Genomic DNA, 24,536 nt, shown 5'->3' with positions numbered 1-24,536 from the left:
GCGTTTGTAACACTGTAAAATAAAAGTAAAGTAAAAAAGTAAAATAAAGAAGGAAAAAGTAACTTTCATGCTACTGCTCATGTTTTTTTTAAATGGACATAGGTCCTATCTGCAGCACAATCGATTTTTACACATATAAATTAATTGTGTTCAGTAAATAACATTCATCTATTTCATCAAAGTGTACGTACAGCGTATAAATGTATACTCAATTGTACACTCAGCTCAGAGCTATCATACACTGTTGTGAGCCTAGCCCCACGAAGCTCACCATCATGGCGGACTTTCGGATATACAAACAGACTATATCATTGCTAGCTTTGCTTCTCAGTTCCAACTACTCTCGTTGATTCATTTTTATGATTATTGACGACACAACGCTAATATACAATGTCCTTCATATTTACACAGTTGTTCATGTTTTATCTAAAGTATTTAAGACGGCCCGAGTCAAACTGACAGCGACGAGTGTTAAAGTGATTGACACCTTATTTAGCTAATAGACGTATTGTTTGTGGGCGGGGCTATACAAGGATGGGCGAATGAAAACGTGGCACTTCCCGAAAAGAGGAAGCTATTTAACAGCAACAATGCTTAATTGTTGTGACAAAAACTTTGGCGTTTGGATGTGACGGCTGGTTTATGTTAACTTAACTTTAGCCTAATGCCGCTTTAAACGTGTAAACGTGACGCCCTTTTAACATGTACATTTCTGTCCATATATGTCTGCTCGTCGTTGTTTCCGAGATTGCTGTTGGTGCGACAAAAGGTAATATTTCAAAGTTAGTAGTAATAATAATAAATACGGAAGGTTACAAATAACTGCCTGTGATGTCATATCTGACTTTGAGGCGCGCAGCGTAAGTGTTTAATGTGATTTATTAGCAGTGATTGGTAATAAACGGATGCTTGTTATCCACTTTTCTGCTGCGGGGATATAAACACATTGAGGCTTTTATTATGGTTTTCACTTCCTCTTATAACTTTTGAAAGGTTGAGATTTTTTTCCTTGTTCAATGAAGTTGGTGTGACAACATTTCTTTGTTTGTCTGCATTCAGTGAGGAAAAATGTCTTATTCATGATTGCTGACGACCTGAGGACATCTTTGGGCTGCTATGGAGACTCAACAGTAAAATCACCAAACATTGACCAACTGGCATCCAAAAGCCATGTTTTCCTCAATGCATATGCACAGGTAAGATAATGTTGCAATTTTAAATATGTACGTTTTGACGTTTTGATTTGATCAAGAAATGTATGTGTTTTTCAGCAAGCTGTGTGTGCTCCTAGTCGCACATCCATGTTGACAAGTCGCAGACCCGACACGACCAGGCTGTATGATTTTGAGTCCTACTGGAGAGTTCATTCTGGAAACTACACCACACTTCCACAGTACTTTAAATCAACGGGCTACAGCACCATGTCTGTGGGCAAAGTCTTTCACCCTGGTGAGAAAGTGAACAGGATCTCGCACGCAGTTGCTGCATTTTAAAGAACAATCTGCCGTGTTCTTGGCGTTTCAACAATGTTGTACTGAACTTGTGTCTGCAGGAATCGCCTCGAATCATACTGATGACTTCCCTTACAGTTGGTCCGTCCCTGCATACCACCCTGCCTCATTCAGATTTGAAAAAGAGAAGGTACAACCTGGGGAAACAATAATATGTAATATGGAAGCACACGCAATATATAATGTCTACTATTTGATATATTTGCTATGTTAATGTGACACAGCCAATGTACGCAAACCTTCCAGATATGTAAAGGAGAGGATGGTCGCTTCCATGCCAACCTGCTGTGTGCAGTGAATGTAACGGAGCAGCCTGGAGGAACGCTGCCTGACATGGAGAGTGTCGATGAGGCGGTGAGGCTACTGAAGACTCGGACTGAGGATGGTGCTCCGTTCTTCCTGGCTGTGGGCTTTCACAAACCTCACATTCCTTTCAGGATACCACAGGTACATCATGTGATCTTCTCATCTACATAATGATGGCGTCAACAAAAGCAGATGCCTAAATGGGACCTATTTATGCTTTTTCCACTTTTCTGACCTATAAATGTTGTATTTTCATGTTAAACTCACAAAAAGTTGTATTTAATCACATAACATAAAATAAGCAAATGGCCCTGATAGACGATGACATAGATTATACACAATATACGTATACTAAAAGTGCCATACACGAGTCGCCATGCATATTTCATTTTTTGTGCTGTTTTTCAAATTACAATTCAAACATGTATTATTCCAGGAGTACCTGCGTCTCTATCCTATAGAACAAATGACTCTGGCCCCTGACCCAGATGTTCCCAAACGCCTTCCACCTGTGGCCTACAACCCCTGGACAGACATTAGGAAGCGAGATGATGTTCAAAAGCTCAACATCAGCTTCCCCTATGGACCAATTCCCAAAGACTTCCAAGTATTCCGTCTTCTGTACATGATCTCATTGTGTGTTCCTCAAACACCAACATCACAGAGGCTCGTTTTCTTGCAGCTTCGTGTCCGCCAGCACTACTACGCTGCTGTGTCCTACATGGACGCCCAGCTTGGACGTCTGCTCAGTGCACTTGATACCTTGGGGCTGGCTCAGACCACAATTGTGGTTTTCACGTCTGATCACGGTCAGTGCTTTTGTAAATAGTTGTAAATAGTTGTAAATGGCTGACGCATTGGTTGGCACAAAGTGACAACACTCAAATGCAGCATGGTTGTGTAGGAGAGTTGTGGCGACAGTAAACACCCTAGGAAATATCTACCACTGGAGGGCAGTGTTGATGCATCAGTAGTCATCATAGCTTTTGTTTGACATCCCAAAAGTAAAGCTCACATGAATTCTATTATTTATAATAGTTTTATTAATTTATAATTAATAGTTTTCTTTCTTTCTTTTCAGGTTGGTCACTAGGCGAGCACGGTGAATGGGCTAAATACTCAAACTTTGATGTGGCAACACGCGTACCTCTTCTCGTCTATGTTCCTGAGGATCCTGCCCCCCACAAGGGATCTTCCTTTCCCTTTCTTGATGTCTTTAGCCAATCAGAACCCACCTTCGAAAGTATGATCACACTCAGCATTGCTCCAAACGCCGCCATGTTTTCTGAAATTTGTAATAGTTTAACAATGTGGAATTTGTGGTGATGGTTACATTGTTATTTATGCTTTATGTGTTTTTATTACCTTCAGCTGTAAATGTTGTCTTGATAGGATGGTCTTCTGTCTTCCAGACTATGAAGTAGTCAGCAATATGGTGGAGCTGGTTGCAGTTTTTCCAACCGTCTCCCACTTGGCTGGTCTGAAAACCCCTCCGCCATGTCCTGATGTTTCTCTCAAGGTATTTGTGACGGTGCTGGTCCTGGAATCATTTTGTCTCAACATTGGCTATTACATGATAGAAGTGCCACAAAATGAATAGTAAGTACAAAATGAATGGTAACTGACACTTTAATAGATAGATAGCTAGATAGCACAACCATCGCTTTGCAACATTGTGTTTTGAATTTTGCAGCCTCACTTATCATGTGAAAGTCATGAAAAATATAGTAATAAATCGTGCTGTTTTGTAGTCAAATTTAGCAAGAAAATCCATAATTAAGCACATTTGACATTTTATGTGTAGAGTATTTTTAAGCATCTAAAATGTTTGATGACTTCCTGTTGGTTTGTGTTGTGCAACCACATTTTATGGCCATCTCAAATGCCGTATTTTCCTGACTCTGTCGCACTTTTTTCATGATACTGCACAGCGATATATCTGTTTTACACCGACAGCCCCAAGAGGGCGTTCTAGCCTTGCGTGCCAGTATCTCTGTACCACTGAAAACATACAATGTAAACATGAACTGAAAAAGACCAACACAAATGCCACCAAACAGAAAACCATATTAAAATGTGGCTTACAGTCCAGTGCTCTTCTTTATTGTGGAGTGACTTGTAGTCCGGAAAACGCAGTACTTGCCAGTGCAGTGCCATTGGGTAATGGCAGCAGTGCAGTACTATTAAATGTAAAAATGAACCAAATCAGTTAGCAACGTTCACCCTGCTGTGAAAATGATCAACGCTCACACAGAGAAAGTGATTGTAGAAGAATTTTGCTGATGTAAACAGCTGGATATGATGGGCGTCCTGCGCTAAATCACAAAGCTGCTCCCACCACACGTCTGGCACCACAAACACAAAGCTGCGTAAATCACTTTTCTCTGCCAACTCTGCTTTCCTTCAAAAGCTTGCATGTTGGCTTCATTGGAGACGCTAAATTGCCCATCGGTGTGATTGCGAGTGTGCGTGATTGACAGGTGATCAGTCCAGAGTGTACACAGCCTGCCATAACGTTGCTTTGTGTAGTCTTTTCAAATGAATGTGTTTGAACAAAGTGAAAACAAGATGCAGACACACTTACACACGGAAGTAATTGAAAGTGACATTTCTTCAGACAGAGCTGTGTACGGATGGACAGAGCCTGGCGCTCGTCTTCCATCGTAAAGAGAAAAGAAAGAACCGGGAGACTTTGGCTTTCAGCCAGTACCCGCGTCCTGGTGACACACCACAGGTAGCATCATTATGTTGTTGTTGTTATGTTACACATCCTTCACTTACTTTATTGATTATACAGTCTGGGGATGGCCACTCACGCAATTTCATCTGAATGACAAATCAATGGACAATATTTCAGTTACATTAGTGTTCCTGTTTATCACGGGGATAGGTTCCCGTATTAGCCCGCAATAAGTCAAATTTGCAAAGTAGCCACCTTATTTTTTATTGTTGTTATTATTATGTGTTTCAAAGCTGTAAACCCACCATTTTATCTTCTCTCTAGTTTAAACACACAGGGTTTAAATCTTCGTTTGAATTGTATTGATCACCCTACAGGTTGGAGACAAATTAAATGATTGAGTCATGAAGTGAATGAAATTTGCCCGTAAAGGGAAGAGTTGTTAATGGCAGCCACTCGCAGCTTGTATGCACATACGTACATGCCAGTAGTGCACACACACACACACACACACACACACACACACACACACACACAGTTAACTTTTCCTGTGTAAGAAGACAGGATATAGAAAGTTGGGACACCAGCACCCCCACTGCAATATCCAACCATGACAACACATTTAAAAACATTGTCATTTCATCAAATGTTATATATTTCTCTCTGGGCAGCCATTGCTTCAAGTACAACAAACAGTAGAATCAGTAGATAAAAAAAAAGTAATATTTTAATGCATTGCTATCTTTTCTTAGGAGGACTCTGACCTTCCTTACCTCAAGGACATAAAAATAATGGGCTACTCCTTGCGCTCTTGGGACTACAGATTCACTCTATGGTTGGGCTTTGACCCCAAAACTTATCAGGTAAGACTTGACTTTCCACACAAAGTGGACCCTTGAATGAAAATGGCTAAATGATCTCAAGTAAATACTGTATTAGGCATTCAGAAGACTTATACAACAATGACCTCTTTTGGGGCCCCTGATATCCTCCTAAAAGTGTCCCTCCTATATGGTGCCCCCGGTTCTGAAACGTAATGGAGATGGAAATAATCCATTCCAGGGCGGTGTCAGCTCCATCAAACTTAACTTCATTTTGGTGGGACTGCATGACCTTTTGGTGTGCTCAAGTTGTGAGCCCCCCCCGTAATGAAAGGACAGGAACTTCATCTTTCTGAAAGCCTGTCGTGTGTCTCAGGTCACTGATATTTGCCACACGCGTCAATGTCTCTCATCTTAAAGGTCAACGTGTCAGACGTCCATGCAGGAGAGCTGTACATGCTAGAAGATGACCCCTCCCAGGACAACAACGTCTACGAGGACTCCGACCACGGTGCGATGATGAGGAAGATGACAAACCTGTCTACTGTAAGCATGTAGGACCTTATTATCCATTCATTTGCTATCCTAATTGATGCAACGCTCGTTGGTTTCTTTCCTGTCAGACTGTGAGCGTACAGACGAGGATGGAGCTGCAGCTCCTCCACCTCACAGCAGGAATGAAGAGGAGCAGGGGGAAGGCGTGGCGATGACGGAAGGAACGGTAACAGATGGCCCAAGAGGGTGTATGCGTGCATTACAACCTCCATAAGGGAGACCTTTTTTCTGCAATATTTGGGAGGCTGCAACGTACAAGGTCATCTTTTAACGGCAGCAACTCCTTTCATGGACTGAATTAAAATTTGAGGTAACCTTCCATCTGAAGGCTTATTGCTAATAAGAAGGTTTGAGTTTCTCTAGGTGCTCCATTTCAAACTTCTCAAACAAGATTGCGAGGGTTATGGAACAAAAAAGTCAAGCGGTAGACCCCCTAAAATGTCACCGGACAATCCAATTGGCTTTCTACCAAGACAAAAGGACCAAATGAAGGTTGTTATTGGCGCTGAGTGCAGTCCAATAACCATCAGATGGCATCTGGAAGACAAGTTTTAAGAAGTAAACATCTTCAAAGGCCTGGTTTCCCTTCAAAGTCACAATATTTCACGAGGAATTTGCATGAGAGCACCAAACATGGGACATTGCAGGGTGGAGGAAAGTTTTATACAAAGAGGTCCCACCTGAAAGGTTTTAGGGGGCACCATCATGATCTGGGGTGCTTTTTCCTTCCATGGAACGGTGGAGTTGATTACGTTTGTATTTACACAACGTTTGGGCTTGTCAAAGCATCATCCTGAATGTCAAAGTATTAGCAGTAAACTTGAGGCATTTAAAGCAACACTCCTTCAACAGAAACATGGCAGACAAATGGCCGTTGGTCTGACGCTACCATTTATTGCATGCAATATTTTTCATATCAGGCATTTGAGACAAACCCTCAAAACATCAAGGAAAAAAAAGAACAACAACTGATGGAAATCTGACACTTGAAATCACATACTGTCTTTTCCTTAAAGCCAAAGCACAGTGTCATCATAAACGCTAGTAAAAAGCTCATGGAAACATTTGATTTTACCAAAAACAATCTCATATTTGTACCAATATGGTATGGAAAATCACTTAGATTCATTCTTTGTTCTTAAATAAATAGAGCAGTTCCCACTGGACACGAATAGAGGCACTTGAGTTTTTTTCTCTTTTTTTTTGTCAAAGTGAAATTTTTCCTTGCACATCCGCATTGTCTTCCATACACATTCAGCAGTGGTCACATGACAGAGAACCCAAACACTCATTCTGGATCAGTTGGATTTACACAGACCATGACAGAAAAATAAACAAAACAACACAGCAGGAGGGGGATGGGGGATGGGGGGGGGGGGGGGGGGGTATACTGCCAAATCAGATCAACAAACCCAGGCTTTGTGCTCAAGATGCAGCTCAACAAAACGTTCCCAAAAGTTCCCCAAACAAAGTTGAAGTGTACTGCAACCGTGGTTATCAACTTCCTTTGTCAAGTTCTCGGCTTTGTGCTCCGTGCGCGTTCACATAGAAGTCGTATTATGGTAATAATATGATGTCATATTATTGGACATGCGCTCAAAGCCAAGCGATCCCAGACACAAGATGAGCAACACTTGCTGCCAGTAGAGCGAGGGAGGACCGTTGGTAAAATAATACTGAGTGTGTAAATGTGCAAGTTAATCCTGATTATTATACTAACTATACTAGTTAGTACTAGTACCGTACTAGTCCTTCATTGACCAACATTGCACAGCTTTTACATATTAACACATATAGTACATAAAATAAATAACAAAAAGAAATGTTTTGTTGCAGTTGAAAGATGCCTCCGAGTGCTGATTCCTCCGCAAATATTGTAACAGAAGAGGACTGAGCACTCATGCAAGGACTACTGTGACATATACGTCTGCTAATGTTGGCTGTTAATATTTCATATTGCATTTTATTCCTGGTGCATGGCTCAAAAAGTGAGCAAAAGGAACATATTCTCTCGGCCAAAAGTCGCTTTCCCGAAGACTGAATCGGCTAATGCTAACTAGCAAATCAGTGTGATCCCAAAGTACCATTCCCATCTTAGTTTTGACCGAATTATTCCTGCTCCCACGTTCACTGGACTCTGAAAACTCAAAACACCTCGCTAAGCCACCTTTGCAGTATACCCCTGGAAACTCTGTCCATAAATTAGTTGCTGTGTGAAGGCAACCACAATCACACACACACACACACACACACACACACACACTACAGAATATAGATTTTCAACATCTTGTTTCACATCAGTCGATCGTCCATTCATTTAGAATTGACAAAAACAAGCACAACAACAACAACACAACAACGTCACTGTTTTCAGGAGTCACAGTCTATTATTGTGGAGCACAAACATCATTAGTGTCCTCATGGTGACAATCAGCAGTACAAGTACACACACAACAACACAACACACGACCAAAATGTCCAGTGCTGATTGGATCCAATGCAATCTTGTCCAAAGTTGCCATTGCTCATGGGGGGGGCTGGGGTGGGGCGGGGGTGGGGGTGGTGGGGTGCTTACCATGGGAGCTGGAACTGAGCCACGAGAAAGGACATATTAAATAGTAAGGCGTACAAATAGGCAGTTTGTGTGGCATTGGGAGATTGACTTCAATTCTTTGGTCTACTGTAGAGTTTACATCAAAGCTCAGGTTTGGCAAATTTTAACACATGCGCACACGCACACACACACACACACACACACACACACACACACTCGCGCGCACACACACACACCTCTGCTCCAAATGTGAAAATTGTAAATAAATAGTTATTTTGATGTTAAAAAAGCCCTTTTAGTATCACATTGTGATAGAAAGCAAAACATATTTGTGTTATGCTTTTTTAGTTGGGAACTGATATTTTGCTGAAACTTACCTATGTTCTACTGCTGACTACTAAAGAGCGGATAAAAGTAGAGCACAATATTCTGTGTGCGTTGAAAGATCAGTCAGAACGGTCTAAAATGTACTGAAGGGGTTTTGAGTTAATGATGGTCATGACAGTCGAGAGATTCGAACCAAAAGATCGGCTATGCTGGCCGTGTCTCTCCGTCTGAGCTTTCCTTTTCTTTGGCACACGGCCACTTGGGAGTTATCCTTCCTGAGTGTGTCTTCACAGACACACACTACATTCCTGTGCTGCACCTGAACTAGCTTTGGAGCAGGTAGCTCATGTACGGACCAAATGAGGTTTGAATGAACTTGTGGGCGAGCGTTGGTAACCAGGAAGCGCCTGTCCAGCTGACCTTTACATACGTGTGTCAATTCTTCTTGATGTTTGGCATCATTTAAGAATTGAGTGAAAACCACGGAAACAACTTAGTAATGAACGGCTTGGCTTAATAGCTGGCCTCACACTAAGGGCTTCCACTGCCCTTTTAGAATGATTGACAGGACATGAAAACATGGATTTCTCAATGGCCGCCTCGCTCAGCCAGCCCTGATTTAGAGCGCTGACTATCTTAGCCTTTGTTCATTCAGTTGTCGTGTTTGTAAAGGAGCCTCCGTACGTGATGATGCTTATCTAATTGATGTATTGTATGACTCCCCAGCTGGATCGTATCAGACGTTTCCTCTGGACCGCTTCCCTCCAAAGCCGTGTCCTTCTCAATCACAGCAGCCGCTTCCTTTCCTTTGGAAAACCATCCCATCTTGCTAAAAATACATCTAACTTATAATCCCACTCAGGGAGGGGTCCCAACTACATGCACCCGAGTATCATTGTTGTCTCTCCAAGAGCCACATCAAACACGGCTTCATTCTGCTAATTAGTACCCAGCCAGTCACATTCACATGATTGCCTTTCATTCCTAAGTGACGATGGATTTTGGCCCAATGAATCCACCTGGTCCATGCCATTACTGCAGCGTGGTGTGATGAGTCATGGAAGCCCCCCAGCGGGGACTAAAGCATCATTGTGGGTGTCATCTCGCTCATCCCAGTTCGAGCTCCCAGGCACATTTTTTTCTTCATTTTTATCTGGCTGTGGTCCAGCGCCTACAGTAGGTGAGCCTCAAGGCGGAGCCAGTGCAGGCCTTGTCTGATGTACCGCACCAGCTCGGTCATGCTGCTCTGCTGACTCAACGGATCCATGGCAGAGTCCAGCTCCTCAAAGAAGTCTGCATGGGGAGACACAGACGCTTGAGCTGGAACGCTCAACTGCACCTTGGTGTTCCATCTCACACAGCTGACAACATTAGCAGGCTGTTGACAATCGTGCTATAATACACAATAATGCTATAATACACAATCGTGCTATAATACACAATCGTGCTATAATACACAATAATGCTATAATACACAATCATGCTATAATACACAATCGTGCTATAATACACAATAATGCTATAATACACAATCGTGCTATAATACACAATCGTGCTATAATACACAATCGTGCTATAATACACAATCATGCTTCTGATGCTACAATCGACCCGCCCGCATGTACTTCTCAGCACTCCAAAATATGGACATGCTTTCATTTATTTTCAAGATGTGTACATCTTACACGGGAATACATCACGGGAATACATCACGGGAATACATCACAGGAATACATCACATTCCACATGTCCAAAAAGGACCAGGTACTCCGGTTTCCTCCCACATTCCAAAAACATGCTAGGTTAATTGGCCACTCCAAATTGTCCATAGGTATGAATGTGAGTGTGAATGGTTGTTTGTCTATATGTGCCCTGGGATTGGCTGGCCACCAGTCCAGGGTGGACCCCGCTCCAGGGTGGGATAGGCTCCAGCACCCCCGTGAGGACAAGCGGTAGAAATGAAACCCAGACAAGCAAGTGTACGTAAGTATAACATTCCTACCTTGACTCCCAGTAGCCAATCTATCTGCTGTCTCCCAGTGTTCGTAGCTACGCAGGATGTTGTTGGTGATGTTCACGTGACTGGCCGCCATGTGGTGAATGCGTTGGGGAATGGCGACACTGCCTGACGAAACCGCCGCACCTCCTGATGCTGCTCCTACGCCGCTGGCCGGAGAAGGGCTGAGAGAGAGTGGCGATGGAGTCCCGTTGATCCTGGAGGACACAGAGAGGCTGTGAGGACCACGTCCTGCTGTGAGACTTAAACCAGGAACTTATTGTCTGCTGGAGGTCACAGTCTGGGCTTTGCTAGGATGAGAACCTGCTCAGACGCAAACAGCAGCCGTTTTGCTGATTCAGCATGCAGATTCGTTTTAGGGCCGCTGGTCCGCCCTCGTATTGAGATATCAGGCCGTGAAGTACTTACTTACTTACTTAGTCAGTCCCATCACTTCTATTCTTTACTTACTTAGTCAGTCCCATCACTTCTATTCTTGACTTACTTAGTCAGTCCCATCACTTCTATTCTTTACTTACTTACTCAGTCCCATCACTTCTATTCTTTACTTACTTACTTAGTCAGTCCCATCACTTCTATTCTTTACTTACTTACTCAGTCCCATCACTTCTATTCTTTACTTACTTACTTAGTCAGTCCCATCACTTCTATTCTTTACTTACTTACTCAGTCCCATCACTTCTATTCTTTACTTACTTACTCAGTCCCATCACTTCTATTCTTTACTTACTTACTTAGTCAGTCCCATCACTTCTATTCTTTACTTACTTAGTCAGTCCCATCACTTCTATTCTTTACTTACTTAGTCAGTCCCATCACTTCTATTCTTTACTTACTTAGTCAGTCCCATCACTTCTATTCTTTACTTACTTACTCAGTCCCATCACTTCTATTCTTTACTTACTTAGTCAGTCCCATCACTTCTATTCTTTACTTACTTAGTCAGTCCCATCACTTCTATTCTTTACTTACTTACTCAGTCCCATCACTTCTATTCTTTACTTACTTAGTCAGTCCCATCACTTCTATTCTTTACTTACTTAGTCAGTCCCATCACTTCTATTCTTTACTTACTTACTTACTCAGTCCCATCACTTCTATTCTTTACTTACTTAGTCAGTCCCATCACTTCTATTCTTTACTTACTTACTCAGTCCCATCACTTCTATTCTTTACTTACTTACTCAGTCCCATCACTTCTATTCTTTACTTACTTACTCAGTCCCATCACTTCTATTCTTTACTTACTTAGTCAGTCCCATCACTTCTATTCTTTACTTACTTACTTAGTCAGTCCCATCACTTCTATTCTTTACTTACTTACTCAGTCCCATCACTTCTATTCTTTACTTACTTAGTCAGTCCCATCACTTCTATTCTTTACTTACTTAGTCAGTCCCATCACTTCTATTCTTTACTTACTTACTTACTCAGTCCCATCACTTCTATTCTTTACTTACTTAGTCAGTCCCATCACTTCTATTCTTTACTTACTTACTCAGTCCCATCACTTCTATTCTTTACTTACTTACTCAGTCCCATCACTTCTATTCTTTACTTACTTACTCAGTCCCATCACTTCTATTCTTTACTTACTTAGTCAGTCCCATCACTTCTATTCTTTACTTACTTACTTAGTCAGTCCCATCACTTCTATTCTTTACTTACTTACTCAGTCCCATCACTTCTATTCTTTACTTACTTAGTCAGTCCCATCACTTCTATTCTTTACTTACTTACTCAGTCCCATCACTTCTATTCTTTACTTACTTACTCAGTCCCATCACTTCTATTCTTTACTTACTTACTCAGTCCCATCACTTCTATTCTTTACTTACTTAGTCAGTCCCATCACTTCTATTCTTTACTTACTTACTCAGTCCCATCACTTCTATTCTTTACTTACTTACTCAGTCCCATCACTTCTATTCTTTACTTACTTACTCAGTCCGATCACTTCTATTCTTTACTTACTTAGTCAGTCCCATCACTTCTATTCTTTACTTACTTAGTCAGTCCCATCACTTCTATTCTTTACTTACTTACTCAGTCCCATCACTTCTATTCTTTACTTACTTACTCAGTCCCATCACTTCTATTCTTTACTTACTTACTCAGTCCCATCACTTCTATTCTTTACTTACTTACTCAGTCCCATCACTTCTATTCTTTACTTACTTACTCAGTCCCATCACTTCTATTCTTTACTTACTTAGTCAGTCCCATCACTTCTATTCTTTACTTACTTACTCAGTCCCATCACTTCTATTCTTTACTTACTTAGTCAGTCCCATCACTTCTATTCTTTACTTACTTACTCAGTCCCATCACTTCTATTCTTTACTTACTTACTCAGTCCCATCACTTCTATTCTTTACTTACTTAGTCAGTCCCATCACTTCTATTCTTTACTTACTTAGTCAGTCCCATCACTTCTATTCTTTACTTACTTACTCAGTCCCATCACTTCTATTCTTTACTTACTTACTCAGTCCCATCACTTCTATTCTTTACTTACTTAGTCAGTCCCATCACTTCTATTCTTTACTTACTTAGTCAGTCCCATCACTTCTATTCTTTACTTACTTACTCAGTCCCATCACTTCTATTCTTTACTTACTTACTCAGTCCCATCACTTCTATTCTTTACTTACTTAGTCAGTCCCATCACTTCTATTCTTTACTTACTTACTCAGTCCCATCACTTCTATTCTTTACTTACTTACTCAGTCCCATCACTTCTATTCTTTACTTACTTACTCAGTCCGATCACTTCTATTCTTTACTTACTTAGTCAGTCCCATCACTTCTATTCTTTACTTACTTAGTCAGTCCCATCACTTCTATTCTTTACTTACTTACTCAGTCCCATCACTTCTATTCTTTACTTACTTACTCAGTCCCATCACTTCTATTCTTTACTTACTTACTCAGTCCCATCACTTCTATTCTTTACTTACTTACTCAGTCCCATCACTTCTATTCTTTACTTACTTACTCAGTCCCATCACTTCTATTCTTTACTTACTTAGTCAGTCCCATCACTTCTATTCTTTACTTACTTAGTCAGTCCCATCACTTCTATTCTTTACTTACTTAGTCAGTCCCATCACTTCTATTCTTTACTTACTTACTCAGTCCCATCACTTCTATTCTTTACTTACTTAGTCAGTCCCATCACTTCTATTCTTTACTTACTTAGTCAGTCCCATCACTTCTATTCTTTACTTACTTACTCAGTCCCATCACTTCTATTCTTTACTTACTTACTCAGTCCCATCACTTCTATTCTTTACTTACTTAGTCAGTCCCATCACTTCTATTCTTTACTTACTTAGTCAGTCCCATCACTTCTATTCTTTACTTACTTACTCAGTCCCATCACTTCTATTCTTTACTTACTTACTCAGTCCCATCACTTCTATTCTTGACTTACTTAGTCCCATCACTTCTATTCTTTACTTACTTACTCAGTCCCATCACTTCTATTCTTTACTTACTTACTCAGTCCCATCACTTCTATTCTTTACTTACTTAGTCAGTCCCATCACTTCTATTCTTTACTTACTTAGTCAGTCCCATCACTTCTATTCTTTACTTACTTACTCAGTCCCATCACTTCTATTCTTTACTTACTTACTCAGTCCCATCACTTCTATTCTTTACTTACTTAGTCAGTCCCATCACTTCTATTCTTTACTTACTTAGTCAGTCCCATCACTTCTATTCTTTACTTACTTAGTCAGTCCCATCACTTCTATTCTTTACTTACTTACTCAGTCCCATCACTTCTATTCTTTACTTACTTACTCAGTCCCATCACTTCTATTCTTTACTTACTTACTCAGTCCCATCACTTCTATTCTTTACTTACTTAGTCAGTCCCATCACTTCTATTCTTTACTTACTTAGTCAGTCCCATCACTTCTATTCTTTACTTACTTACTCAGTCCCATCACTTCTATTCTTTACTTACTTACTCAGTCCCATCACTTCTATTCTTTACTTACTTAGTCAGTCCCATCACTTCTATTCTTTACTTACTTACTCAGTCCCATCACTTCTATTCTTTACTTACTTACTCAGTCCCATCACTTCTATTCTTTACTTACTTACTCAGTCCCATCACTTCTATTCTTTACTTACTTAGTCAGTCCCATCACTTCTATTCTTTACTTACTTACTCAGTCCCATCACTTCTATTCTGTTCTATTGTGCTGTTTTCCTACAATTTCTCTGACTTAAATCAATGCATTTTTCCAAGAAGTGGGAACTAAAACCGCTAAAGTTGTCTTCTTCATAATCACAATTCATAATTCATCACACCCTTTGTCAGCCTCTCTTTCATTGTCACACAAAATCCATTGGTGATATTGGACGGTTGGCGGTCAGAGCAATCCAAATATTTGACTATTTGGATGCAGGAATTTTCAAACCTTTTTTCTTGCTGTTATTGCCATGATTTCTGGATTTGAACTCGAGTCCTGTCCTGCAGCTTTACTCCGTACGTGTCAGTATGTGACAGTGACGTCATGACTGTGATCGTGGCCTTGGCCCTAGCCGTTCTCCATGCGTGTGTTGTAACGACCGCACACGCACTCCGCACACGCACTCCGCACACGCACTCCGCACACGCACTCCGCACACGCACTCCGCACACGCACTCCGCACACGCACTCCGCACACGCACTCCGCACACGCACTCCGCACACGCACTCCGCACACGCACTCCGCACACGCACTCCGCACACATGCTGACTTCCATTCCCGCTGTTATGCAGCGTCAGAGCTGCTCAAACTCATTAGCTTCACATCCACGGCTTCCACAGCGTCCACAGCTTGTCCACGCCTCTCCTCCTCTATCTATCACCACCCACTCCATCACACCTCCGTCGGCGCTTGACGGCCCCTCCAGCCTTCTCCTGCACGCACCTTCAACAAATCAGTCCCTTTCTTGGCTTTGTTTGTCTACAATGTTGTGAGGGACATCATGCTATCTCGCAGGAGAGAATTTGGAATTCTAAAGGATCTCCAGGGATGGATGGAAAGGGATGGAAGCGTGCATGCATGCGTCTACTCACTTCCCATTGGTCCTCCAGGGAGAAGGTGCTTGGTGGGAACTCTTGGCTGAGTTCTGGTACACAAAAACACATACAAAAGATGCTTAGATACCCCAACTTGCACAATATACAGGATACTTTTAACTATACTATAGTATACTATAAATATACTATAGTATACTATACTTTGAACTATCATGTGGCACAAGGATAGTTACGTAATATTCCAAATATTTATAATGAATGTGATGTGGCCAAGAAGCAAAGATGATCTTATTTAAAAATCTGATCATTCATTATTATTCATCATATGAAATTATGAAGAATTATGTTTTGTTCAGGATCAAATTTATTTGTATTTATTATAGTTTAAGTCATTTTTAAGTTTTACAATAATTACAATTTCCATCCATCCATTTTCTATGCCGCTTATCCACACTAGGGCAGCGGGGGTATGCTGGAGCCTATCCCAGCTGTGGTATAAAATTCATCTGTAGAAATGTATATATTTATTAGTTGAAACCTGAGTATTATAGAAGTCATTGGACAGTTTACATTGGTTCTAATGAGCTGCTCCAGCAGATGTCATTTGGGCCACCTTCAACACACACCGTGCAGTATTTGCACAGCCTGGGTCCTACACACGCACACGCACACACACGCACACGCACACGCACACACACGCACGCACGCACGCACACACACGCACACACACGCACACACACACGCACACACACACACACACACACACATTGCGGAACTCCCATTCCGTGGCTTCCCAGAAATCCAATCCCATCACAGCAAATGCTGCACTGTGATAATGACATCCTCTGTAATTAATTAAACTACACATAATTAATCAAAACAAGCACATTAAACCCTAACAATCCTCTCTGATGATTGATGGCGCTAATTAATGCGTTAATATCAAAGAGAAAGAATGGATTTTAATAACATGATGCAAAATTAATGCACAGGCGCCATGAAAATGAATATGAAATGTGTTTTAGGGAAGTCATTGGCTTTTGCGTGTTTTTCACCCACAGAGAGGAAAATTAGGGAGGAAGGAAGTCACGTCTCAGTCTGTCTGCGTGCGTGCATGCGTGTGTGTGTGTGTGTGCATGTGTGTGTGTGTGTGTGCATGCGTGTGTGTGTGCATGCGTGTGTGTGTGTGTGCGTGTGTGTGTGCGCGCTACCTTGAAATACTCCATCAGCGAGCGTGAGTACTTGACAGCATGGTCTTTCTTCAGATGGAACATCCGCAGATACAGCAGAGACAGACAGCGGTTGCTATGGAAACCAAACCATTAGAAGCCAGATGAATCCTCTATACAAATTCCACTTTTAAAGCCCTTTTCAATATTACTTTCACCCAAAGAGAATAGAATGAGCCGTTTCTCCTAATGTTGAGCTACAGCGTGATTGCAACAAAGGAGAGAAGTTAACAGGAAGCCTAACGTGACCTAAAAGATGGCATTGCCTGAGCCTACACAAGGATGGAACCTAAATAAACAAGCCTTAATAAACAGAAATTCATGTAAGAAGATTTGATCTTCATTGTTTGCCATTGTTTCCATCATACTAGGATATTATCATCATCATCATCACACATGGAAAATATTCCCGTCCACCAAGTAACCACCATGCAATGTTACTTTCTCATGAGTGTTTTCTACACTTGTTTGTGTAGGCTGCACGGTGGACAAGTGGTTAGCATGTTGGCTACACAGTCATGAGATCTGGGTTCAAATATCCATTGGAAAAATCTCCATTGTTTTCTCCGGGTTTTCTCCCAGTCAACAGCCAGGACAACATAGCGTCCTTGAGCATTCCCAAGCATCTGCTCCTACAAGCCACAGTCAGAACTTTGCAGTGTAGCGGTCTTACTATTGAGGTGGCTGCAAGACCAGAATCAAGGCTTCTAGTGGTCTTTACACAGAAAGATCATTTAGTTTGAAGCTGTGACGACTTTTCCTCTGACCATGTTTGCTCCATGTGCTACAGCTCACTTGGCTTCCAGTCAAAGTGTGGAGCTAATGGGAGATCAGCTAGCAGATACTGGAGCACCCTGAGATCCGTAAAGCCGGGAATGACCTGGTGACTTCGACTTTTCCTCCCAGTCTGAAACATCCACAACGAATCATCCATGGAGAATCAAGGAAAGACTCCAGCTTGTTGAAAACAAGGACTGGAGTTTCACTGACTCGGGTCCTGATGAGGAACCACTGAATGGAGGATGGAGGAATGGTGGATTTGTTTCCTTCTGCATGCATAAAAAAGAGAATCCTACCACAAGACAGCAAGTTTCTTCTCAGCAATGTTGGCTGAATGGCTGCTGAAGTTCTTCAACCTCATGGCATACCTGAAGAGGAGACACCCGTTACTGGGGTGAAAGGTCGTGTGGATGCGTGGATGTAATTCCGACATTTGGCTACGGATACGCAGCATCTATGCTAAAGCGCTAAAGCGGCCGAAGGAAGCTTGACACGACGCCTTGGAAGAGCACCTTTGACCTTTGGTTTCCACAGCCAGCTCCAGAGGTGGTCTGCTACCCGCTGCCCTCAGCGACCCGACCGGCGACTCGTTCATCAGCCCAATGAAATGCCGCCATGACAGGTGAAGCGAGGGAGACCACTTACACATTTACGCTTTATTGATCTCTGGCTAAATTTCCGTCCTTCCTCCGGGTCCCTTCTGGACCGGAGAGACCAAAGGTGCAAATTAGCAGCCCTGAAGCTATAGCGAGGAGTCAGTGTCTTGCTCAAGGACACGTCAGCAGGATGGATGTGCTTGAACTGCAGCACTTCAGCCTTCAACTCAACGGAGGTGCAAGTTGTTTATCAAAGTCTCACGTTGTCTTCAACCCGACGTGACTTCAGCGTTCCTGTCAACATTGGAAGGGAAATGAAATATTCCCAACACTTCCTTCATGGAATGCCAAACTCAATCGCTAAAACTCAGAGCCTACTTTAGGTGGTGGGCCCAACTGGACATTATCCCCGTGCATGCGTGGGTTTTCTCCGGGTACTCCGGTTTCCTCCCACATTCCAAAAACATGCTAGGTTAATTAGCCACTCCAAATTGTCCATAGGTATGAATGTGAGTGTGAATGGTTGTTTGTCTATATGTGCCCTGGGATTGGCTGGCCACCAGTCCAGGGTGGACCCTGCCTCTCCCTCCAAGACAGCTGGGATAGGCTCCAGCACCCCCGCCACCCTGGTGAGGGAATGAATGTCCACTTCCTGCCATGACCAGCGAAGTAGGCTAAATATTCCCAACTCATCTACAGCAGCAATTAGTTCATATCATTTCTTTTCAAAATGAGGAAGTTAAAAACTACTCTAACCGGTGATATGGACCCATACCTGATTAGCTCCACGGTTTCCGAGTACATGGTATATGGTGACTTGGCCTCCAGGGGATCTCGCTCCATGGCGTTCCCACACTCGATGAAAGAGAGTGCGCCGTCTGCGTAGTTGACCGCTTTGCCAAACTTGTCCATCTTCACCCCAGGAATAGAGAGGAATAGACGAAGAAGGGAAAAGGGGAGAAGAATGAAACAAGACAGCAATGAATGTCTAAATAGCCTGGTGTTGTTCATGAGCAACCCCACTAAGAAGATCATCTCCACATAAATCTGAGGAAACATAAGATGAATAACAAGTTGAATCAATCTCATTTCATTGTCTCAAGACATCATTTGGTGGATAACGTCTAATCTGGCCGGCATCATCACAATGCGACGTTCCCTGGCAGAAAAATGGTGCAATAAATAAGACCAATGATACAGTGCAGTCCTTCATGTGACAGATTTCACTTAAACACACACTTCAACACATACTAAACACACACTTAAACACACACTTAAACACACACTTAAACACACACTAAACACACACTAAACACACACTTTAACACACACTTTAACACACACTTTAACACACACTTTAACACACACTTTAACACACACTTAAACACACACTTTAACACACACAGGCAATGACGTACACAACTCAGCCACAACTCCCATAATTGCAGTGAGCTAAGCCTTCCTATTGTGTTTCCCAATCGTTTTCTTGCCATCTTTGTGCAGCTATCATCCTGCCTGTACAAGGTCATGGAGGGAGGTCTCATGGAGGGAGGTGTCATGGAGGGAGGTGTCAAGGAGGGAGGTGTCATGGAGGGAGGTGTCATGGTGTGTGTGTGTGTGTGTGTTAGTATTAAACTTACCAAAGCATCAGCCTTGTGCTTGAGCCTTTTGGCCTCCTGCATGTAGTAGTCTGCACTGTGGACTCTGTTCCGCCAACATGAAAAAAGAGAAATATGTTGGATTTTCATTGAATGCAGGGAAAATGTCCAAGAAGAAGAATCATTTTGAACCTCAGTGAAGCTCTCTGGGGGTTTTATTCATCCACTATATTTGAACCGAGGACAGACAAGTTGAGTCCTCTAATGCCAACTGAGTCAAGTACATCACCTGTACTCAACTAAATTACTCTTAGGTGTCACATACTGCAAAATGGGAGAAATATAAATCAATAGAAACGCCACTTTGTTTTTGGATTCAGATCAATAATGAGAATGATACATTTTATTTATAAGCTAAAAATAAGCAATTAGCTAAAAATGTCACCCAATACTTCTCTACAAGAGAGGAGAAATATGATCTCAGGGAAGAAGTACATTTGAAACACTTCTATGCTAGGACTACGTTATGCTAGCCATAGCATTTCAGTATGTGGAATCAAACTATGGAATGGATTGAGTAAGGAAATCAAACAATGCACAACGATGAGCCAATTCAAGAAACAATACAAGCAGTTGATGTTTGCTAAATCCAAGGATGAAGAGTCTTGAACCAGTCATGATGTGCTATATATATCACTATATTGACACGCACTATGGTACACATTATGGCATTGGATGCTCATATCACACAGTACTTTGGTACGGGACAAAAATACTTCTACCATATTAGGAAAGCAGGAAGTGAACAAATGTAAGAGTTAGTGATTGTAAAAGTACCAGATGGAGGGGTAGGACTTAATAAGCTTTGCTTCTTCCTACTCCTTTTGGACATGTGGAACTGGGAACTGATTATGGGATGCACTCAAATGGAATCTGATGCATGTTCAAATGAAATAAAACCATTCCCATTACCATTACCATTACCATTACCATTACCATGACCATTCCCATTACCATTCCCATTCCCATTCCCATTCCCACAACCATAAGCGCCTTTCAAGAAATAACATAAATCAAATGAAATATGAATGACAGAGAAAGAATGGGACCCATATGAGGCGTTTAAGGAGTGGTAGGAGTTGTTTGTACATACGTGTCACTAAACGACAGTCTCCGTCTGGGCGCTTCTGGAGGTTCCATCGTTGGTTCCGACCATGCGTCTGAGTCCGACTGCCCATTGGCAGGGTAACTGTCCCCACAAGGCTTCTCACTATCTGGTAGCTGGAGAAAAGGTGTGCTATGAGTAATGTGTGGTAAGCGGTGAGTGGTTAGCACACAGGCCCCACAGCTAGGAGACCCGAGTTCAATTCCACCCTCGGTCATCTCTGTGTGGAGTTTGCATGTTCTCCCCGTGCATGCGTGGGTTTTCTCCGGGTACTCCGGTTTCCTCCCACATTCCAAAAACATGCTAGGTTAATTAGCCACTCCAAATTGTCCATAGGTATGAATGTGAGTGTGAATGGTTGTTTGTCTAATGGCTGGACCCCGCCTCTCACCCCAAGACAGCTGGCATAAGTTCCAGCACCCCCCGCCCCCCCCCACGACCCTCATGAGGACAAGCAGTAGAAAATGAATGAATGAATGCGGGATAATAAGCCGCCATAATAATACAAGTGCTAATAATATAAGATTATTCTTATGGCATTCTTCTGTTGCTAAGCAACAGGCGCATATCAAAACTTACACTTAGAGCATTATTTCTTGCATGCGATAATGCTTTGCTTTCTCTCCTGTGTCTGTGCGTGGACGAGATGGGGCAGGGCAATGGCCCAGTGGCGCCGCCCTCCTGGCTGAAAGAAGAACTGCTCTCACAGGTCCTTTTGTGGGGGGGTTCTTCGGAGAGGGGGGAAAGAAGCGGAGGAAGTAGCTTCTCATCGTGCCGCCGGGACTGTTTCCTGCTCAGAGATCTGTGGAACACGGGCAAACAGACACGTACACACCATTAATATAATAATAATAATAATCATCATAATCATAATATTGGCAGTGGCCGCCATGGGAAATACAAACTTGTAATGTTGGAGCTTCTTGCAGGAACTTGGATAAGATTGCCAAAAAAGAGATGATTCACGTGGTTAATATCCACAACGATCCCTCCATTTGTGATGCCTTAATATTCATATTAATATTTGAGTGTGCTTTTATTTGGCTCATGGGTGGAATTTACCTCCCCATAATTATTATATCGACTTTATGCCAAACGAGCTAAAGCAACAAATGAATGTTTGTAAACTACCACAACGTACCCCCCCGGTCATACCTCAGCTGTTTATAGCGGGGGCCCCAACACTGGGCTGTGGGACGCAATGACAAAATTCATCGTGTTTCCCAGAGTGACGACCCTTCCCACTTTGCTCGACGGTCCTCGAACGCACCATAGTTGTGTGCTAACATTTTCAGACACAAAAAAACGTAATAGAAGATGACTATAGGGGTGTTATTTTGTGTCTACAGGGCTCTAGTAATGTTATAACCGTATTTAGGAGGTTGTAAATGATACATTTCTAATGCTCCAATTATGAAAAGAATCCATTTCTAAATCAGCAATCCGACTTGGTGGCGTTTAGTTTCCAAAATAAGATTGATGTATTTTTTCAAGGACTTTGTGACCAGATTGTGTACTGAAAAGCATGCAAAAATATTCAGAAGTTAATAACAGCACAGCATTTTCAGTGCTTTGCTAATTAGTGACTGATTAGTGATGTAGCGGGATTTCATTCGGAGTTGAGCCGTGGGTTTGTCAGTAAATGCTGCTCTCCTTTCCTTCCTGGTAGAACATCCATGATTAGTCCCTCAGTTGCCTTCTTGCTGCTCCTGTGACTCGTATTGTTTGCAACACCGCAGATCAGATTTGGATGTTTTTCCTCTCACTAGAAGCTCTGGGGACTTGATGCAATGCCAAAGTTGCTGAGCTGGCAGAACCGCACCGCGGGCCGAGACATTACTGATAATATACAAAACCTGAGAGACCAAACTAATTAGTTGCTGTGTGTGTGTGTGTGTGTGTGTGTGTGTGTGTTGGGAAAAATGGATGTGAGCATACGACGATGCTAATGTGCGCGTGTGTACATCTTAAGACTTTGACAGCCTTTTTTGCATGAAAGGACCATATTTATTATATCTGGCAAATATTCCTCTAGCAGTTGTGAACATTCAGTAGAAAGGACAAAGCTGACTGGTTTTCAGTCGTTGGTTTCTATGGCGATGACTTCACGGACCGAGCGGTGATCATCTGTCAAAAAGTCACAGATTAGAAAGCGCTGAAAGGCTCGGAGTTGGGTAATCACATCCGCCAGTTTACGGCTTCTATAAAAAGCCTCTTGGGTGAAATCCAGACCATCCACGCACCCGGGCGACTGCTGCGGGTTCAACTCCAGGTCACGCTAACTTTCCCTTGCGTCTTCCTTGCCATATAATCTGCTAGATGAGATCGCTGCCACGGTGACGCTCACAGAGGGAGACGGTTATTTTATTCCGTTTTTAGAGACGTGAAAAAACATGCGGTGTCATTTTTGTGTCCCTGTATGATTTGTACTCCACGATGCTTTCATGAACATCCAAATCTAAACCTCAGTCAAGATAAAGAAAAAGACGAGAGGACACAGCCGAGACCACGGTGACTCCACTTCCACATGTGGATTCTCTTCACGGTGGCCAGGGTGGTGGAAGGACTTGGCGATGGACCGCAACTGATCATGGAGAACAGAGGCTGGGACTTTAAGGGGGCCCCCATCCTGCTCAGGAGGCTTTGGGATCCCAGTGTGGTATTATAGATTATAGATGAAGTTTTTTTTAATAAGTTGTGTACAGGCTCCTTCTGCTTTCATCTTCTTATATACATATATATATGTACATATATATGTGTGTATGCATATATATAGTAAATACTCAATATATGTGCATATGGATTATGGATGTTGTATTTTAATGCATCTTTTACTCTATTTTTTTATTTATTTTATCTTCACTATAAAGCGTCTGAGTACTCTGAAAAGTGCTATACAAATAAAATGTATTATTATTATTTATACATACAGGTTAATCACCGATTACAGTTTAAAATTAATTAATCCAGATTAATCACCAAGACTCATAAATACAGAGACTTCGAATACGAGACAACTTCAAATTCAGACGTGAAGAATCCTTTTGGATTAAAAGTGAAATGTTCAGTCGCCTCAATTCAACCTCTGCAGTTGTGATTGCGTGATTGCGTGATTGCATGATTGCGTGATTGCATGATTGCATGTAAAGGTAAAGTTGACCCCGCGGGGGCGGGTCCTCCTCCTGGTGTGGTCTTCTCGACCATACTTACTCCGTAGAGCTGTTTTTGTGGTTGTGTATCGGAGAGATGCATGGTGGGAGCAGCTGACAGTCTTTGTCCAACTGCAGCTTTTTATTGCTATTGATGGACGGATCACTGTGGTCCGACTGGGAAAATATAAGACAGAAAAGAC

The 24,536-nt window shown here is 42.2% G+C and overlaps 2 protein-coding genes across 4 annotated transcripts in view; one reads left to right on the top strand and one right to left on the bottom strand.

Moving 5' to 3' along the window:
* Positions 1–514: 514 nt before the first annotated feature.
* ids (iduronate 2-sulfatase) lies at positions 515–7,228 on the top strand. The gene is made up of 13 exons (XM_058063000.1): positions 515–769; positions 1,060–1,196; positions 1,272–1,449; positions 1,553–1,641; positions 1,758–1,958; positions 2,254–2,424; positions 2,500–2,626; positions 2,899–3,060; positions 3,230–3,336; positions 4,435–4,551; positions 5,250–5,360; positions 5,739–5,864; positions 5,942–7,228. The coding sequence occupies exons 1-13, from the start codon at positions 703–705 to the stop codon at positions 6,026–6,028; spliced, it is 1,680 nt and encodes a 559-aa protein (XP_057918983.1). The 5' UTR covers positions 515–702; the 3' UTR covers positions 6,029–7,228.
* aff2 (AF4/FMR2 family, member 2) overlaps positions 5,619–24,536 on the bottom strand; it is a 99,729-nt gene continuing 80,811 nt past the window's right edge. Inside the window, exons 17-26 of one of the 3 annotated variants that reach the window (XM_058062976.1) lie at positions 24,395–24,510; positions 21,764–21,986; positions 21,173–21,300; positions 20,062–20,125; positions 19,197–19,333; positions 18,122–18,193; positions 17,028–17,121; positions 15,853–15,905; positions 10,757–10,968; positions 5,619–10,047 (exon numbers count right to left, since the gene is read on the bottom strand). In XM_058062976.1, coding sequence (XP_057918959.1) covers positions 9,926–10,047; positions 10,757–10,968; positions 15,853–15,905; positions 17,028–17,121; positions 18,122–18,193; positions 19,197–19,333; positions 20,062–20,125; positions 21,173–21,300; positions 21,764–21,986; positions 24,395–24,510 — 1,221 coding nt within the window. In that variant the 3' untranslated portion in view covers positions 5,619–9,925. Of the gene's footprint in view, positions 10,048–10,085; positions 10,969–15,852; positions 15,906–17,027; positions 17,122–18,121; positions 18,194–19,196; positions 19,334–20,061; positions 20,126–21,172; positions 21,301–21,763; positions 21,987–24,394; positions 24,511–24,536 lie in introns of those variants that run through there. The other 2 variants (XM_058062974.1, XM_058062975.1) reach the window with 2 other exon arrangements.

The sequence above is a fragment of the Doryrhamphus excisus genome, chromosome 23 (assembly GCF_030265055.1).
Source record: "Doryrhamphus excisus isolate RoL2022-K1 chromosome 23, RoL_Dexc_1.0, whole genome shotgun sequence".
Taxonomy (NCBI): domain Eukaryota; kingdom Metazoa; phylum Chordata; class Actinopteri; order Syngnathiformes; family Syngnathidae; genus Doryrhamphus; species Doryrhamphus excisus.
Note: the sequence above shows the minus strand (reverse complement) of the source record. Positions and strands in the feature narration are given on the sequence as shown.